At 41.6% G+C, this 19,637-nt stretch overlaps 1 protein-coding gene across 2 annotated transcripts in view; it reads right to left on the bottom strand.

The window, feature by feature from the left end:
- Positions 1 to 19,637, bottom strand: part of PLA2R1 (phospholipase A2 receptor 1) — a 77,629-nt gene that overhangs the window by 43,456 nt on the left and 14,536 nt on the right. For both annotated transcript variants that reach the window (XM_030580752.1, XM_030580751.1), the window contains exons 5-9: positions 5,718 to 5,831; positions 5,026 to 5,169; positions 4,565 to 4,753; positions 2,028 to 2,185; positions 397 to 504 (exon numbers count right to left, since the gene is read on the bottom strand). In XM_030580752.1, the coding sequence (XP_030436612.1) occupies positions 397 to 504; positions 2,028 to 2,185; positions 4,565 to 4,753; positions 5,026 to 5,169; positions 5,718 to 5,831 (713 nt within the window). The remainder of the gene's footprint in view (positions 1 to 396; positions 505 to 2,027; positions 2,186 to 4,564; positions 4,754 to 5,025; positions 5,170 to 5,717; positions 5,832 to 19,637) is intronic.

Raw genomic sequence — 19,637 nt, 5'->3', positions numbered from 1 at the left:
GAGTGTAAAAGTTCATTCTCAATATTAAAAAAAACCTGATTATTTTTCACCCTGACATTCCACTTGAAACTATGAAAACCATGTGGGAGGTGGGGCATCATGTAACAGTCATTATTTGCACAGATGGTCTGCAAGAGTATTTTGACTTTTGATCTAGAAAGAAGCAGGAACTTGGGTCATAACTTCAGACAAGGCAGTGATCCATAAAAGGAGCACTTGCAAATTTTACATTAATCTTTGGTTTATACATTTTTAAAGCCAACAATAGGAATGAGATTTTTCCTAGGAAAACTCAAGTATATTTTTTAATGTGAAAAAGCAAACATAGTTATATACAAATATGTAATGGTTTCCTATCACATTTTATGAAGTAAAAAAAGCACTATGCAAACTCACCTCTGGACAGTCTGATTCCTTCTTGGATGTGTCATTTTCAAGCTGTCCTGCTATTTTACAAATGTAAAAATATCTATCCTCACAATTTTTAACTTGCCAGTGTCCTGCCTAACAAAAAAAACAAAAACAAATAAAAAACCAAATCAAACGCACACACAATTACATAGTTTCTTTTCTTATTTAACAGACCTTTTTGGATGAGAGAATAAACAGTCACATTCTCCTCACTTGATTCCTGTGTTTAGTCTTCCCATTGACTTCAGAAAAAACCTTCAGTGATACTATTTGTGTGAGTAAGGCAAGAAGGATTTGTCTCTTTGAATATTAAGATGAAATGCCCTTTAACTGACTGAAGCCAATGAGAACTGCTGTTGCTAGCTCTCTCAGAATCATGTCTTAGATGTTTCTTAGCTACCACTGGGCCTGACACGATTAATCCTTTTTCGCGTGCATGGTCTTTACTCAAGCAAGTAAAGGTTTGTGGGTCTGGGCCCCTAGGCATTTTTAAACTATTTGACATGCACAAAATGAATGCTTTAAAAGTTAAATTTTGTGCCTTGTTCTCTGCTACGTTGCACTTTCTATAGTCATTTACACCTGTGCAAAATGGGTGAAAAATGCTCATGTGTATCTAAATTATAATTTAATTAATTATCTTCGGCTCAAAGACATTAGGCCTGATCTTCCAGTTCTTAGTTATTAAGGGTAATCCTTGGTTTCTGTGGGACTACGCCCATGAGTAAGGATTAATCACATGAGGAAGGGTTTGCAGGACCGGGCCAATTATTAGGGACTAGATAAAATTTCTGATAATTGTGCAGAATAGTGGATTCTTTGGCAAAAACGTATTTTACTATAAAACCTGAAAATGGTGTCACATGGCATTAAGGAAAGAGTTTATTAGTGGGTTTGAGCATTACTAAATTATCCTTTGGTCAGATAAAATATTGATGAATGTTTTTAGATATCCTTGTCTGGCTAGTAGGAACTGTAAATTACTTTTTTTTTTTTTTTTTTTTTAAGTATGCATTTTGCTCCCAGTCTCAAAATCTCTGGCAGATTTAGAGTTCAATCCTGCTGCCAATAAAAACCAATGGCAAAACTTCCAATGACTTGGAGCGGGATTAGACAGTATATGCTGCTCCTTGGTGTATATTTTTACAAGATGTTCCATAAACTGCTATAAATGCCGAGAACTGAGAGTAAGATGAAACGGGCATACTTTATCAAAAAAATTCATTTGGAGCTTTCAGGTTAATAACCTAAACACAATAAGTTAAGATGCACTCTATATGGATTTTAAATTATTTTCTCTTCACTGAAACAAAACTACCTGCCCACTAATTTTTGTCTTCTTCCATTCGGCAAGCATTGCATTATTCCATTTCTTATTGAGGATGAGGCCCAATGGTTATGACTCATTCTTTTTTTTGTTTGTGCATCAGCACAGTCCTAAGACTGATTTTTAAGGCTTACTTTTCAAGACTCAGAGTCATTAAGCATCAACAGGCAATGTTGTAATGTGGTCAAGGATGGAAAAATATATGCATATTAAAAAGCCCGACAGTGATCATGACCAAAATTGACTAACCTAACTTTATTTTTAAAGGAAAGGAGGAAAGAAAACTTACAGATCCTTGTGCTGAAACACAAAGTTGACTTGTTCTCTGAAAGATATTAGGCTCTTGTTTGTGCCAGTTAGTGTAGGTTACTGAGGAGCCATCAGACCATTGAAAAATAACGGGGGTTTTATTACTGTTCAAGCCAATCCATGTTTCGGTTACATTTTCTGTAAAAGATATTTTAAATTTTGATGAAGCAGAAATAAATGCCAATTATTTCCATAGGATTAACAGCACCTTTTTTTAAAAATGCAGAATTTCAGTCAGTTTCACCTTTTTTTAGAAAAATAAATTATACAAAATTTCTGAAAATTTACAGATATGTTTCTGCTTTACTTTATAAAAAATGGCTTCAAAAGTAAACCAATGTATGTGATGTTATGATCTGTAAATGCCCACAGGGGGGAAAGAAATTAAGAGCATATGCATGCAAGGGGGACAAAACATGGTATAGAAGACAAAGTAGGCTATGGAGTGGTATCCTTTTTAGGGCTATCAAGCAATTGAAAAAATGAATTGTGTGAGCAAAAAAATCAATCACCATTAATTGCACAATAATAGAATATCATTTATTTAAATATTTTTGGATTTTTTCTATATTTTCAAATATATTGATTTCAATTACAGCACAGAATACAAAGTGTACAGTGCTCACTTTATATTTTTATTACAAATACTTGCACTGTAAAAAATCAAGAAATTGTATTTTTCAAATAACCTAATACAAGTGCTGTACAAATACACTGTAGAAAAACATCCAAAAATATTGAAGAAATTTCGATTGGTATTCTATTGTTTAACAGTGCGGCTAATTGCAATTAATTTTTTAAATTGTGATTAATTTTTTTGAGTTAACCGCAATTAAATTGACAGCCCTAATCCTTTTCCTCCCAGCCTCTGTGGCTGGGAACTAATGGGCGCTCTGCTCTATATGGCTGGGGAGACATGACATCTTGGAAAAGCCACTGTAGATTGCAACTTAAGTTGCCCTGAGTAGGTAAAGAAAAAGGTATCATAAACATTGCTGCTTTGAGAAGTAGTATTTCTTGCTCCATAGCTTTTGCACAGGGAGTATTATTGAATTAAGTAAAAGCCCATGCTGTCATACAGGTGTAATTTGTAAAGTGTAAAAAAAAAATATGCAACAGACCATGAATTCCAGTGATGATTGAACCTGGTGAAACTGTAAACCCAATGAGCACTCAGTCAGTCTGAAACGATGGAAACAGCTACAAGCATGACTCGGACATTCTAGGCTTCAGAGTGACAATCTTGGAATGTTACGATATAGATCAGGGGTAGGCAACCTATGGCACGTGCGATTTTCAGTGGCACTCACACTGCCTGGGTCCTGGCCATGGGTTCAGGGGGCTCTGCATTTTAATTTAATTTCAATGAAGCTTCTTAAACAGTTTAAAAACCTTATTTACTTTACATACAATAATAGTTTAGTTCTATATTATAGACTTGTAGAAAGAGACCTTCTAAAAACATTAAAATGTGTTACTGGCACGTGAAACCTTAAATTAGAGTGAATAAATGAAGACTCAGCACACCACTTCTGAAAGGTTGCCGATCCCTGATATAGATGCTTGGGAGCAGTTTGTAGGGGCACAACCAATAATAAAATGAAAAGAATAAGAATCAGACTGCAAAGGGCTTACTCAGGACTTGCTCAGAAGCTAGAATATGCCAAGATCTATGGTAAAAGACACTTGACCATTAGACTCTTGATGCTAGTCCCACCGCCTAGAGGGAGCAGAGTTTTCTGGAGCCTTACAAAAGGGCGTTGAACTGCCTGGGCTACTGCTCTTCTTTTGCATGAAGGGGAGAATATGGCGGGGAGCGAGGTCAGAGGCTTTCCCCACTCTATGTGACTCTCGGAAACAGTGGCATGTCCGCTCTCCGGCTCCTATGCATAGGGGCAGCCAGGGGGTTCCACATGCTGCCCCCACCCAAGTGCTACCCGCACAGCTCCCACTGGCTGAGAACCATGGCCAATGGGAGGTGCAGGGGTGGCGCCTGCAGACAGGGCAGCACGCACAGCCACCTGGCTGCGCCTCTGTGTAGGAGCCGGAGTGGGGGCATGCTGCTGCTTCTGGGAGCTACTTGAGGTAAACACTGCCCAGAGCCTGCACCTCAACCCTCTCCTGTGACCCAACCTACTGCCCCAGTCCTGATCCTCCTCCTACCCTCTGAATCCTTTGGTCCCAGCCTGGAACATTCTCCCGCACCCTGAACTTCTCATTTCTGGCCCCATCCCAGTGCCCTCACCCCCTCCCCACACCCCAATCCCAAATTTTGTGAGCATTCATGGCCCGCCATAAAATTTCCATATCCAGATGTGGCCCTCAGGCCAAAAAGTTTGTCCACTCCTGTCCTAAAAGGAGTAGGCATCATAAGTTCTTATTCTATCATATGTCTGTACAAGACAAATAATATCATGCCTGAGTCATGTGGAAACCCATCATAAAAAGAACTTAATGAATCAAAAAGAATTCAGTTATTAAAAGTAACAGAGTTTAAACTAACTCTCCAGCACTCACCATCTTCAAGAAGGTTAATAAGTAACTCCACATCTGCCAAGGAAGTTATACTAATGAGATTGCTATTATCAGTCTTGCAAGACAGTAAAGCCTCATTCCAGCTCTTTTCCTCTTTATGAAGTTTATAGCAGTTGCGGTTGTAGGGATACCAGCCAGTGTTACAGCGGGTAGGATGATACTTCCATATATCTTAGTTAAACAATAAAAGAAAAGAACATATTACACAAAATTAATTTCAGGCTATGCTCTATTGTTTTCATAATACAATCATAGCTTTTTTTTTTATTTATTTACAAAAGTAGAAATATAAAACCATTCAAAACTACTAGGTAAAGATAGAACATATCCACATACGAACATGCAGTATCATGTATCAAAATACAAATGCTAAATATAGATGATACTTTATTGTACAAAAACAAAAAACCCACCAAAGGAAATATTACCATTGAGAGACTTACCAAATGTTTCATATTCTGTACTATTTCCATATTTTTTGCATACATAAGGCAATCCAGAATCACATTTATAACTTTGCCAGTCATACTGTGCCTTTGAATTAAAGACTACACAGTCATTTTCTCCAAGTGCTCTATTGGTGAGATCTACAACCAATTTTAAAAAATGTAAAATTAACCACAATTTACTTTTGAATTGCAAAACAGGCTTATAATCTTCTACGGGTGTTAGCATATTGATACACAAACCACAAACCCTCAGTAAAGTAAAACAAGTTTTACTGCTCAGCACTGGGTAATGCAAAGGAACGGATTGAATTCACAGGAATTGGATGGTTGAACATCACACTCTATATTTGTTGGTATGTGTTTGCTCATTGAGTGCTATCCCATGAAATACCTGAAAAGTTCCAGGGTCCATTTTCTGTGAAAATGAATGGCCTTGAAATATGGGACAAGGGATGTCATAAGGCTTATCATATTAACGTGAGACTAATCAGTTAAAATTCCTAATATAAAATATCTTTAAAATACACTTTAAAAAGTCCAATTAATGAAACCCTGATCTATGTCCCTGGAATTTTGAATATCCCTCTAAACAAAAACACAAAAAGGGCCAATACTCTTATAAATTTCAGTTATAGAGAGCATACAATTACAATGCAATAATTCAGAAAAAGAGGAACATCAAGTACTTGATCTCCAGTTCACAAATGCCAGTGGTGCTCCATCAGACCACTGCCAGCCAGAAGATTCATCCAGTCTATTTAGCCCTGTCCATAGCAGAATTCCTTTAGTGCTTAACTTCTCTGAAATATAAAAAATAAGCAAAGCATATTGAACATTTCAGATATACTGTTCTGATCTCTCATAGTGATAACAAAGCAAAGCTTAAAACAAGTTTCCAGAAGGCTTAAGAATGCCATTGGCATTTAATCTTTGCTCTTGAAAATGTTCTATTCCATTACTAATCAGTATTATACTGAAAGACAACTAACTTAGCCAGTCACTGTGCAGGAATAACGTATGTCCGCAATAACATGATCTCTTCACCTTCCATCTTGTTTCAGCTTTTCTTGCTCATTATGAATGAAATATGATTTTACGGTCAATTATAGTAAACAAAATTGTCAGACACTTAAAAGAACATAATTTGTTGGAGAAGAGTCAACATGTTTTTTGTAAAGGGAAATCATGCCTCACCAATCTACTAGAATTCTTTGAGGGGGTCAACAAGCATGTGGACAAGGGAGATACAGTGGATACAGTGTACTTAGATTTTCAGAAAGCCTTTGACAAGGTCCCTCACCTACAGCTGTTAAGCAAAGTAAGCTGTCATGGGATAAAAGGGAAGGTTCTCTCATGGATTGGTAACTGGTTAAAAGATAAGAAACAAAGGGTAGGAATAAATGGTCAATTTTCAGAATGGAGAGAGGTAAAGAGTGGTGTCCCCCACGGGTCTGTACTGGGACCAGCTCTATTCAACATATTCATATATGATCTGGAAAAAGGTTAAACAGTGAGGTGAAAACATTTGCAGATGATACAAAACTACTCAAGATAGTTAAATCCCAGGCAGACTGTGAAGAGCTACAAAAGGATCTCTCAAAATTAGGTGAATGGGCAACAAAATGGTAGATGAAATTCAATCCTGTTAAATGCAAAGTAATACGCATTGGAAAATGTAATCCCAACTATACATATAAAATGATGGGGTCTAAATTAGCTGTTACCCCTCAAGAAAGATCTTGGAGTCCTTGTGGATAGTTCTCTGAAAACATCCACTCAATGTGTAGCGGCAGTCAAAAAAGCAAACAGAATGTTGGGCATCATTAGGAAAGGGATAGATAATAAGACAGAAAATATCACATTGCCTCTATATAAATCCATGGTACGCCCACATCTTGAATACTGTGCACAGATGTGGTCACTCTATCTCAAAAAAGATATATTGGAATTGGAAAAGGGTCAGAAAAGGGGATAAAAATGACCAGGGGTATGGAATGGCTTCCGTATGAGGAAAGATAAATAAGACTTGGATTTTTCAGCTTGGAAAAGAGATGACTATGGGGGGATATGATTGAGGTCTATAAAATCATGAGTGGTGTGGAGAAAGTAAATAAGGAAGTGTTATTTACTCCTCATAACACAAGAGCTAGGGTCACCAAATTAAATTAATAAGCAGCAGGTTTAAAACAAACAAAAGGAAGTATTTCTTCACACAACGCACAGTCAACCTGTGGAACTCTCTGCCAGAGGATGTTGTTAAGGCCAAGTCTATAACAGGGTTAAAAAAATAACTAGATAAATTCATGGAGGATAGGTCCATCAATAGCTATTAGCCAGGATGGGCAGGGATGGTGTCCCTAGCCTCTGTTTGCCAGAAGGTGGGAATGAGCAACAGGGAATGGATCACTTGATGATTATCTGTTCTGTTCATTCCTTCTAGGGCACCTGGCATTGGCCACTGTTGGAAGACAGGATACTGGGCTAGATGGAACTTTGGTCTGACCCAGTATGGCCAGTCTTATGTACACAAATATTTCGTGCCTTCACCTGCAAACTAGACATTTCAAATCCTAGTGTAATAGGAATTTCAGAGTTAGCCACATCCTATTACTGAAAGTAATAATTGTTGGGATTCCCTCCAAGACCTCTTTCCACTTGGCTTCCCAAGAATTCAGTTTGACTCCAGACTTTGTCACTCAGGTATCTTCATTTGGCATATCGCAATGCTACACTGAGGTGATCAGGCTTAAACGCAGTGGGAATGGATGAAGGGTACAGAATAGCTCCAAAATTACACAGAAACTCTCTCCCTTTATATACATATCTCATTGCATTTACTATACATTGCATCACACATTTTTGGATTGGCTTGGTTACTTTGAGCTGTCCATGCACTGTCCATCCTGACCTCCTCTACACTACCTCTTTACATTCCTTCCTTATCTTGTTTGCAGTAAATGGTTCCCTGGTTGTCCACCCTCTGACCCTGGCTGGCCCAGACATTCTGTCTTTTTAGCTTAATGATCTGTTTACCTCTAAAGTCTATCGTCAAGAAATGGAGCCTCCTTCCATGTGTTAATCACTCATGTTAGGCCAGGTCTCAGCTACATTCCTCTGCTTCTGTCTTTCTGTTTTATATTAGCATTCATATTCATCATATTTCTGTCTTTTTGTGCCCCCTTTTTTAAGTTCATTATTCAGCAACACATGCCTAAGACCACAGTAATTGTAATTATTTGAATCACCATCAATATTAGACTTCAAGTAGGAACCAGGGGATGCAAGTTCATCTCCTCTGGTACAGCCCACCATGGTGTTTCCACTGCCTGAACAATAGCATCCCAATGATAACAATATCATTGCTTGGCTATTAGCTGGGCAATGGTCATGAACTGCTCTATTCTCCTTTGTATCAAATCAGTGATGTTAATGGACAAGGAATGAACGGGTGCAAAGAGATTGGTCAGCAGTGATTCCCATTTGGTGTTGTCTGTCATGACCTCTGTCACATTCTCCTTCATCTTCACATTTGGCCATAGGTCATGGGTCCCAATCTGAGTCAGAGAGGTGAGGTTCAGACAAAATCCATCCAGTGTCCCACCATGGTTTTGTCTCCACTGAAAAGTTGTGGCATCCCAGAGCACAAACGGTGTCCCCAAGCTGTACCACCTCCTTCACTCTCTCTTTAATGACTAGTTGGACCCAAGCTCCCTTGCTTGTGGGAGGTTCATTCGGGCTGAGCACTCACAGAACCATCTGTGCTTGATTTGTTTACAGCAGACTGTGTCTATTTCATCTTCACACTGGGATAATGTTGTTTATAGGTCCCATTCTCTATTATACTGTTAACTGTTAACATATACCATACATACTCTTAACATATACCAATCTTTTAGGATTCCTGGCCTGTCCATCTAGGAATAGCAATCACAATTGTCACAGCTGAATTATTAATTTCATGTGGTGCCCAAGATACAGGACCTTTTAGCCTCGCAAACTGCAAATTTTCCTTCCCAATGTTCTTAATTCCCATATCCATTAGCGTGGTTCAGATAAGTGTGCTGTTTAACATTCACTCTGTTTTATTTCTTCTATTCCCTCCATTAGACGCATACCAAGTTTGGTATCATATATGCAGCATGCAATATTCAATGATTCAATCACAGTATTCACAGATATATTAATCCATTTTAATGTTTGTGCAATGGAGTGCATTAATAGTTAATGCCTCCTGCTGCAAGGTTAAAGTACTAATCCCTCCTCCCTTTTTAATGGCTCAACCTAAACTATCAGTTATCAAGTTAATTTTAAGGTTCAATTCCTTTATATCTGCATAATTCCATAGGGAGACCCCCCAACTCCAGTGCTACACACATGGTGCGACTGTGTCGCTTTTGGCTCTACGATTTTTGTGCACTTCTTGGAATATGCCTCCCACCAGATCCTCCCATAATAAATGTGTGCCCTGATATTATTGGTAAACTTTTTTTTTTTTAAACATGGGGCTGGGCAGGTTCCAGTCAACCTGTGTTTTGTACAGCCTAAAATATATCTACTACCACTATTTCATGAGTGAGGTATTTAAAAATACCATTTTCTAGCTATGGAGCAGTGATTGGATAAAATAGAGGGGGGATGTTGAGCCCTGTGGAGGGAGAACAGTGCGGATATGCATAGGAGGCTGTGGAACCATAGGCTCACTGTTTCAAACCACCCTCCACCAAAGCAGTGAAAAAGAAATGATAATGTCAACTATCCATCTGAGTCCAATGTCAGTACAATTAGTGTATATAAGCACATCCAAAGTTCTGAAATTCTAGTGCATCCTATAGTTCCTTAAGTCCATATCAACCACCTGGACTTCATTAGCCATCTTGACATTCCGGACCCACAAGAACTGGAGTCATAGAGTCCCGACAGCTGCAGGTTTTTGCCAGTCACAGAACATAATTCGTATGCCCTGTAGGTAGCCAGATAGCAGGCCCCCTGAAACCTACACATGGCAAGGTAAATCACCTCTCGTCACTATGATCTTAAGCATGGTGCCAGAGGGGTTTACCACAAGACCAGATGAACATTCATCTTCTGAGGCTTGTCAACATCTTTGGCTTTCTACTTGGATAGGAGGAGTGATCTGAACAGCTGTAAAAATTCACCACAGAACTAATGCCACACCAAACCACAAGAGTGTGTCCAATGTTGGAAGCCACCACCACTGCATGGATGCAGATCTGCAAGACAAAAAGGAAAGAAACCATTTCTAAATTCTCTCTTTTACTGAACTTTGTGAATTTTGAGCTGGCTTGCATGAACTCAACTCCGCCCTTTACTTCCCAGGTCTACCAAGCATACAGAGGGATCAAACTGATCCAGTATCACACATGGACCATATCTCTTTGCCTTTGGGAAAGTGTAGTAAAGATCTAAATCGTGGATCATGAATTTAGATCCTACTCGATGTTCAGTTAGATCTCCTTTTGCATCGAACCATGTCTTGGCCTTCTGTACTTCTGCCTCATCGGTTACCACCATGCTCTTTTAGACCTGTAAAATTTGCATCTGCTAGTCCTGTACTCGGCCTTCCAATAGAGCTACTGTAGCCAGATGGGCTGGAACTGGGTTAATCCCGTCCTCCCACCGTGTCATTTGTCTTCCCATCAAGACCTTGTAGGGGCAAAAGCCTGTGCATCTGCACTCCCTAGCTCTGATATGCATTAGTACTAGTGGTAACACTTCATCCCAATTGCTGTCTGTAGCATTAACCCTTTTTTGAGTTCAGATTTTATGGTTCTGTTCATTCACTCAACCTGTCCTGGTGCTGCTAGATGACATGGGAATGTGGAACTTCTCACTGATGTCCAGCACAGTGCACACTTCTTTGACAACAGACCTCACAAAGCTGCTCCCATTGACTAAGAATCACCTTAGACACCCTTTTCTGCAGGACAAATTGTACACCAGTTGTTTTGCTGTAGTTAGGGCAGTCATATTCTTGGTGGGGAAGGCCTCAATCTAATCAGAAAAAGCACCCACAACCACTAGCACATATTTATTACCTCTTGGGCTTAAGGGTAACTCCCCAGTATAGTCCATTTGAATTCTTTCCCAAGGACCTCTGGGTGCCTGTCTCATAAGAGCTCCCCTCTGATTTCTGTTAGCTGATTGTGTCTGGCACAGATTAGGCAGGCATCAAGATGCTCCTTTAGGTCCTTTTACCATTTGGGCCACAACCCCCAGCTTTGCCAACCTATTTCTGGCCTCTGCCAGTTTGGCGTGGCCGCCCCATGCACCCATAATAGCAGATCTTTTCACATATCCTGTGGTACCACCTATACCAAACCATTTTCTGATTTTACACGTAAGAGTCCGTGCTCTATTACTAAATCCTGACCTGCTACCTTCACTTCCTTGCAGCATGCTTGCTCCCAAAGTGATCCTAGCTCCAAATCCTGTTTCTGAATGTTTTGTAGCCACTCTGCTATAGCTTGTGTTTGTTGCTGACCTCAAGTCAAGTGAGCACTGCTACCGGGGTTGCTTCCAAAGCGGTCTCCCAAGGCCAAGGTGACTCAGTAACTGCTGCATCCTTGGCGGCTAGGTTGGCTTTTTTTCCTGTGCACCTCAATTTTAACCAAAATCAGCCAACATTTGCCACATATTACTGAATTTGATCTCTCCTCCATCAGTAGCCCAGTACTACTTCTGAGCCCACCAAGCTAACATTCATACAGCAACCCTGAACACTCAATCTGAGTCCAGAACTATGGTAAGTTTAGAGAGATCCCTTTTCTTCCATCAACACACCAATAATTGCTGCCACTTCTCCATACTGAGCCGATTTACTGGCATTTATATTGTAAAGTGTTTATAATTATTCCACCCCTCAGTTTTACTGCTGCCAGACCTCCTTTCCTCTGTCCTTCTGCAGATAGATGGCAGTATGTACATCAAAGCGCCTCTTCCTCTTGAACTCTGCCAGCATAAAATTCTTTTAAAAGATTGGATATCCAGTGCTAGAGGGGCTGACCTCACACTCATGTAGCATCCCTCCTATGCAAATTCCTGCAATCCATTCCATTGGTTCCATAAGCTGGACAGCCTCCATATTTTCTCCTTGCAAAGCCAAAGTCCATTTCTAAATTATTTCATTACTCACTTGCCCAGCTGATATGTTTCCTCCTAGAACTACCTTAAGGGGAGTATGCTGGCTGACTATAAACATGTTTTGGCTTCCCACCAAGTTTTTGTGCTTGATAATAGCCCAGTATGCTGCCAAGATTATTTTCTCACACCAGTTATACTTTAGTTCCACACTCTGCAGCAGTCGGGAGGCAAATGCCACTGGCTGATCCTGATCTCCATATTTCTGCATCAACACAACCCCTATACTGTTTGGAGTTAGACTTTTTAGTGCACCCAGTGTTACTCTCATCCGGACGAGTCAGTACAGAGTGCCCCCAAAAGCCTATTTGGCTCAGCCACTGTTTCAGTGTGCTCTTCCTGCCAATCCCAATGAGGTGCCATTACCAATTCATACAGTGGATTTGCTGGGGAGAAAACTCCCTGCAAAATCCTGTTATTCCAAACAAAGATTGTAGAACCTGTTTGTCTGTGGAGTTTGGAGATTAACTCTGCTCTCTGGTGGTCTATACTTGGCCCTTCCTCATCTATGACACTCCCAAGAAAGTCGCCTCTTCCTTGCCAACTGTGATTATTTCCACTATTCACTTTTAATCCTGACAACTGCAAACAGTGCAAAGCCTCAAACAAATCCTGTTTATGTTCCTCTTCTGTAGAGGATTGAATTAGTATTTCATCAATGTACTGGATGAGTCTGTCTGCCTGAGGGAAGTCCCAGAGTCCATGCTCACGTGAAGCAGTGTAAATGGTGAGGGAATCCTTGCCCTCCCACATGTAAAAGCCATTCTGTACTGACACTCTGGGACTAGGGGGAGGGACCAGAACCGATTACTAGTGTTCAGCGCGGAAAACCACTTCATTCTATGAGAGATTTTTGTAGTCATCTCAGGATAAGCCATCACTAAAGGTGCCACAGATTTTGCCCTATAGTTTACGCTCCAATAGTCTATGGTCAACCTCCATCCCGCTTCTGGCTTCTGCATTGGCCAGGCTGTGGAATTACACACTGAGGACACTGGCTTTATCACACCTTGCCCTAACAATACCTCCACTATCTCCTGAATTGGACTGAAGGACTCCTTAGGTACTGGATATTGACTCTGACACGGTCTCCACTAGTTGGGGTACCCAAGCAGGTGTGTCCTGTTCATATCTCAGAGCAATTTCTTATGCATTGGGCATGACACCTTTTTCCACATTCCCCCAAAGCACCATATTGGTCAAATCCACCACTAATTTCATTTCCACTAACACATGAATCCCTAGAATTTCTTCTTGTGAATTTACTACCATGTCACACTCTTCATATTCCTTTAATAATTGTTTCCTTTTCCCTAACCTGAACTGGACAAGTTACTCCAGTAACTTCCTGAATCTCCTTTCCTCAGTCCTTTTTGGCAAGTTCCCTGTCATGGTAATTGCTACCCCACTGTCTAGTAACATGTTCTCTTCCACCCCAACTATAGAGATGTTTACCATGGGACATGCCAGCCATCCTGTAAAAGAGATGCTACGAGAGACAGCTGGGATGCAAAGGTCTGGCAGCCCTATTGGGTGCTCACCAGACTGGCTACCCTGCAGAGCTTTCAATCTCTTCACTTCCTCCTCCAGTTCCTCCTCCTCTTTCTTAAGCTGCCCAAATGGCAGCCAGAGTCTTCGATGTTCCTGATCTACTTGTCCCTTTCCTCAGAGTCCCTTGTCCCTAGGGCTGGATTCCACTTGGAAAATCTTGGCTTCTGCCACCAACACTGTGGATTTATATGTGGCCCCCACCAGTGCTCTCCTCTGGACGACAGACTGTACAACTTAGAAGGATTAAGGTCAAATTGTAAAACATGATCTTTGCATTCCACGGACAGTACAACTAACATGTCAATGGGTGTTCTCTCTCCTGAGGCTAGTAAATATGCATATTAGGCTTCTGTAGATTCCACCATTGAAGGAGGCGATCTGCTAGTTCACTCAGACCCTCCTTTGGGAAGAACTTCATATTAAACAAACACCTCGGCTTGAGCTGATCTTAAATTGTAAAGTGTGCCCCTAAAACTGACTCCTCCAGGGTATGCTCTATGACCCATGTCCACAAACTTCCCCAAGATTTCTGCAATACTGTCTCCGAATTCTGCATAGCTAAGTGGTTCATATCTTTCAAGGCCAGTCCTTTAAAAAACACTGAGTATACCTATTCCAATCATCCCTCTACTGCACAAGCATGTCCCATAGCTACATTGCAAATTGGGAAAACCCTGCTGGGTCCCATCTCCCATCACGCTGGCACTGCCACAACTAGTCCTGTAAATTTGCTACTTCTTTCATGAGCTGGTCTTGTTCCTCCTTAATGCCTCACAGCTTTCATTCTTCTCCAAACATGTCTTGCTGGATTGTATTGCATGTACCTTGTATATTTATTTCCTTTTCCAGTTTGGGGACCTGAATTTTTAAGTCCTTCAGTTGTTTATCCAAGGCTTGGATTCCCAATATTAAGCCTTGTAACAGAGTCTTTTGCTTGTCTGTTTTACATTTCTTACCCAGCACTAGGTGTTGGAATTCCTTTTCCACTCAGTTCCAGTCTCCCCCAAACACATCTCTGGGGAGTCCATAGGGGCCTCTTTTGGATACAACCCACCCCTCCAGTGCTCTGGCAACTTCAAATTTAAACCCTTCTAATGCCATTGCAAACTTGACACGTATAATAAACTATACATTACCTGCTCCAGATGAATGGATCCAGGTAGAAGCATGGCACCACTGTGTTGGGATTCCCTCCGACACCTCTTTCCATTTAGCCAAGAATTCTGTTTGACTCCAGACTGTGTCACTCAGGTATCTTTACTTGGCATACAGCAACACTACATTGCATTTGAATCTGATCAGTTCAGCAGGGATGAATGCAGGATACATAACAGCTCCAAAGTTATATAGAAAGCCTCTCCCTTTATATGCATTACATATCTCATGGCATTTACTATACATTGCATCACACATTTTTGGATTGACTTGGTTACTTTGCAAGAACCAATTGCTGTGCAGCATATACTGTCCATGTGCGATCTCCTCTTTACCACCTCTCTACATTCCTATCTTATCTTGTTCATCATCATTTTGCTTGTAGTAAATTGTTCCCTGGGTGTCCTCCTTCTTATCTTGACTAGTCCAGACATTCTGCCTTTTTAGCCTAATGATCTGTTTACCTCCAAAGTCTACCTTCAAGAAATGGGGCCTCCTTCCATGTGTTAATAACTCATGTCAGGCCAAGCCTCAGCTCAACAACAGGAAAAAACTTATATTTGTAGAGAGGGGAAGTATCAGGATTCAGAGCAGTCTTTAGAGCACAAAACTAGAAGCCCAATTACCTATACTTATATTCTTTAATCAAACTAGAAATCCTATTGAGTTCAAGGGTTTCGGGATCAGGCTCTAAGGGAAGATCACAAACAAAGGCTTATTTAAGAGACCCTTTCCACAAGCAGGTAAACAAATATATCAAAGACGAAGAAGTGTTTTCTGTTTATGATATTTACTTAAAGCCTGCAAAACCTTCTGGTCAGCCCAATCCAGTTAGTACAGGTACTGCAGAAGAAATAGATTTTGACACAGGGTAGAAGGTAGTTATAGCTTGCAATTAAAAGGCTCTCGCATTGTATTTGTGAAATTCTCCAGGGAAAATGAACAGACTTGTAACTTCCTGTAATAGGGGCACTCATCTCTTGAGTGCTGAGTGTGAAACTGCAATCCTTTTCTCACTCCAGGCACCCCCCGCAGTCTGCCAGCCAACCTTGGCAGGTCTTCAGCAGCTTGTGCCTCCGGTCAACTCATTAAATCTAAATGAAGCCCTTCTGCAGTAGCAAAGTGTACAATAACTAACAGTCTATTTGCTCTCGCTAGGGTCTTGAGCCCCAGCTCTGGGCCCATTAAATTCAGCCCTTTGTTCTGGAGCCAAAACAAGGCCTATCCCTTTCTTGGGATTTACACCACTTTACCTGTGGCTCTTAGAGCAACCTAGGATCACCCTCTACTCTGGGTTCTAACCCAAGAATCCTATAAACAGCAGCCATGTACTACTTACTCCAATCTGTGGCTACTATTTTCCTGGGTCTCTTCCTAGTACCGGGCCCCTTTTATCTCCAGGGCCAGCATCCTCTGGTCTGCTCTCTCTTCTTCACTCCGTTGGTCCAATTAGGAACTGACGTGTTAAGGCTCTGCAGGCTCTTTTTTTCTAAGCCTGCTGGGCTCTGATTAGCTGCTTCTGTGAGGTTTCTCTAGGCAGGCCTGGAAGACCCATCTTTGCTGTTACTTTCCTGTTACTTCACTGCTTCCTGGGGTGGCATGTAGTAGGACTGTAGGGTCTCCCTTAGTGAGCTGCAGAGGCCAGATACACCCCGTCACATACTTTCCCCTACAGAAAGGAGTTGGGTTGGTGGTTCAGTTTGAAGGTAACATTCTCTCTTTTCCAGGCTTTGCCCTGCTTCCTCAGGGTCTTCTCTCCCAGACCTCTCTGCCTGGAAAGCTTTTGCAATTTAGGCTCCCTGGGAGTTACCCCGCTCTGGAGCCAACATGCATCAAAAGGTGGGTTTGACCAAAGTTAACTTTTAACTATGTTCTCTAGCCGGGGACACTTTTTGTTTAGCTATTAAAAAGGAAGTCAGCCAGGTTCTTGGCAATATCCTTATCTTCCTCAGAGAAATATGAAGTGATGAAAGCCTGGAGCTCCCCCATTATAGGTACCCCATACAGTGCACATGGCATGCTGTAATTTATGATGTGCCGAGCGTTCAGCTGGTTGAAGCCCTTTTTCATCTCTAGAGTGGTTAACAGAATTGGGATTTCACTAGCAAGAAACTTTTCTGCTGTGGCCTCCTAAGCTGGAGAGGAAACTTCCTGGATGCACTTGCATGTACAACCTTCAGAGATAAGGCTCTCGCAAGCTACATTTAAATCACTTTCAGAGTTTCCAAAAACCAGGGATTGTACTGTTTTGCTCACTGCTTGGAGCATCTGGCTTAGGAATACCTGCTTTTGTTCTTTCTGTACCAGTGCTATTTTATGGATGAAATTCAGTATATCGGGATCACTTTTATCTTCCTTTTTCCTCTGGCTATAGCTCTTCTTTTTACCAGGGGTCCAGTTGTGGCTTTAGCTTGCAGATTCATTGTGAGCTCACATCATTCAGTCTATAGCAGGGCAGCTCTTAATTACAACTGGCTCATGTCCCTTTGGGCTCAAACCATCTTCCTGTTGTAGTGGTTGCACCCTGCATGATTCCAACTCTTTTCAAAGAATGGGCTACGTCAGCCTTCAGGCTTTCCCACTCTTTATCTTTAACCTGCTAGACTTCAACCCTGACTGGACCTAAAGCAAATTGTGGAGCTAAGTCAGCAACTTCTGCAGCAAACACTGCTGTTCCCCACTCTCTTTTTCAGTTATGAGATGGGTCCTGTTCCCACTGCACTGCTTGGGCTAAGATCTCATCCCCTGAGGAGCACATCTCTTTGAGTTCCTACAAGGCCTTGACCTTTTGGACCTGAAGGACGTTGAATTGAGACACGACTTCCTGTTTGACCCTATCACCTGCAGTGACCCAATCTTCTACTTTTCTCCACTCCAGGAGGGGTTGGATAGCTGTAAAGGCTACTGACATTGTTGGAGCTTCTACAGTCAACAGCGGCTTGGTACTGGCAGCTGCTGATACCAAGTCCTTCACTGGGCGGTGAATCCATATCCTCACACTATTTTCCCGGCTGCTCAAATCCTTACCCTGCTCCTTGTGGGGATGTAAGCTTCCTGGTCAACTATCACCCTGTTTTCCACTTCAAGTCCATACTTGTGTGTTTAATCACATCTCTCTGCCTTCTTCTGGACCATCATCCTCTGTCCTCTCAATTCCTCAAATTTGTTTCAGAAAGTGGTTGCTGGCTCAGATGGCTTCTCATAGCTGAACGCTGAAGTCATCCCATTGTCCTATGAGCATCACCTTCTTGCTCTGTTGTTGCTGAAGCTTGCAGCACTAAGTTGCAGACTCCTCTGATGTGCTTCCAAGATCTGGATCTGGTCCCAGAGAGCTTGTAGAACTATCTTGTGTTCTTTATGGTGGCTCTGTATCTCGGAGATATTCTGCAAAACTCTCTGTAAATCCTGTAAATCCTGATGTAACTTCATGTTACAAAGCTGCACAGATGTCAGCACCAAATCTTTGCTCTGCTAGATCACCTCCATCTTTGCCCCGCTGTCAATTTAAAGAGTTTTCTTCTCCATCTGTTGTTGCCTGCAACTCTTTTGATTCTCCTTTAACTCCTCGGTGAGCTTGTCTAGCTGTTCTTGGAACTGGGAGGTCTTAGTCTGCTTCACTACCTGCAGACTTGCAGTTGCTCCTTTAGCAGCCTCTTTTCTTCATCTCCCATTTTAGACCCATCTCCATGAATAGCTGTTTGACTGAGGAGGGACTGGGGTCTGGATCCTGACATTGGGCTGGATCTCTCAGTCACTTCTAAAGCTTGTTAGCTCTCTTTTATTCCAGCTGCAGCAGTTGCTTCAAATTCTTTTGCATGGCACTCTATTGTCCATCCACAGAGTCTTGGCTGGTTGATGACTTCTGTCATGTAATTTCCTGTTCCCCTTAGCTGTCTGGTGGCCATCAGCCTGGCATTTCTTGGACTCTGAATCCCATAGCTGTTTTAGCAGCACTACCTTCGCCTCTGAAGCAGCGAGGGAAGATCTGATTTGAATACCATCATACCTCCTCTCTGCCTAGACTGTATAATTGTACTAAACGGATCATCTCAAGTTGTGCTATGGCTTTGACTGTCTTCAATTCGAACTATCCCAATCTCGGAGCTCTGTTTTCCTTCTAAAATAGGGGTTCCCTGGCCTTGTGTTCCCCTACCATGATTGGTCCTTCCTGGTAAGGCTGTGTTGGGCCCTTGTCACCTTTTTCAGGTGTTCTGTTAAATGACTGGAGTATTTTAAACATCTGTCTACACACCCTTAACTGTTGGCTTCTTGACTGCTACCCTATGCTTTCTGCTGAGGAAGACCCTGTTAAGACATACCGGGTCAGACAAAGGTCTATTTAGCCCAGCATCCTGTCTTCCGACCAGATGCTTCAGAGGTAATGAATGGATCAGGTAACCATCAAGTGATCCATCCCCCATTCCAAGCTTCTGGCAAACCAAGGCTAGGGACACTTCAGAGCATGCAATTGTATCCCTGACCATGTTGGCTAACAGCCATTGATGGATCTATCCTCCATGAGCTTATCTAATTCTTTTTTGAAACCAGTTATGCTTCTGGCATTCACAACATCCCCTGGCAATGTGTTCCACAGGCTGACCTTGCATTGCGTGAAGAAGTACTTAGGTTTGTCTTAAACCTGTTGCCTATTAATTTCAGTGGGTGACCCATGGCTCTTGTGTTATGTGAAGGCATAAATAACACTCCTCTATTTACTTTCTCCACACAATTCATGATTTCAT

The sequence above is a fragment of the Gopherus evgoodei genome, chromosome 11, assembly GCF_007399415.2.
Source record: "Gopherus evgoodei ecotype Sinaloan lineage chromosome 11, rGopEvg1_v1.p, whole genome shotgun sequence".
Taxonomy (NCBI): Eukaryota; Metazoa; Chordata; order Testudines; family Testudinidae; genus Gopherus; species Gopherus evgoodei.
The sequence above is the reverse complement of the archived record's forward strand: the minus strand, read 5'-3'. Positions and strand labels throughout refer to the sequence as shown.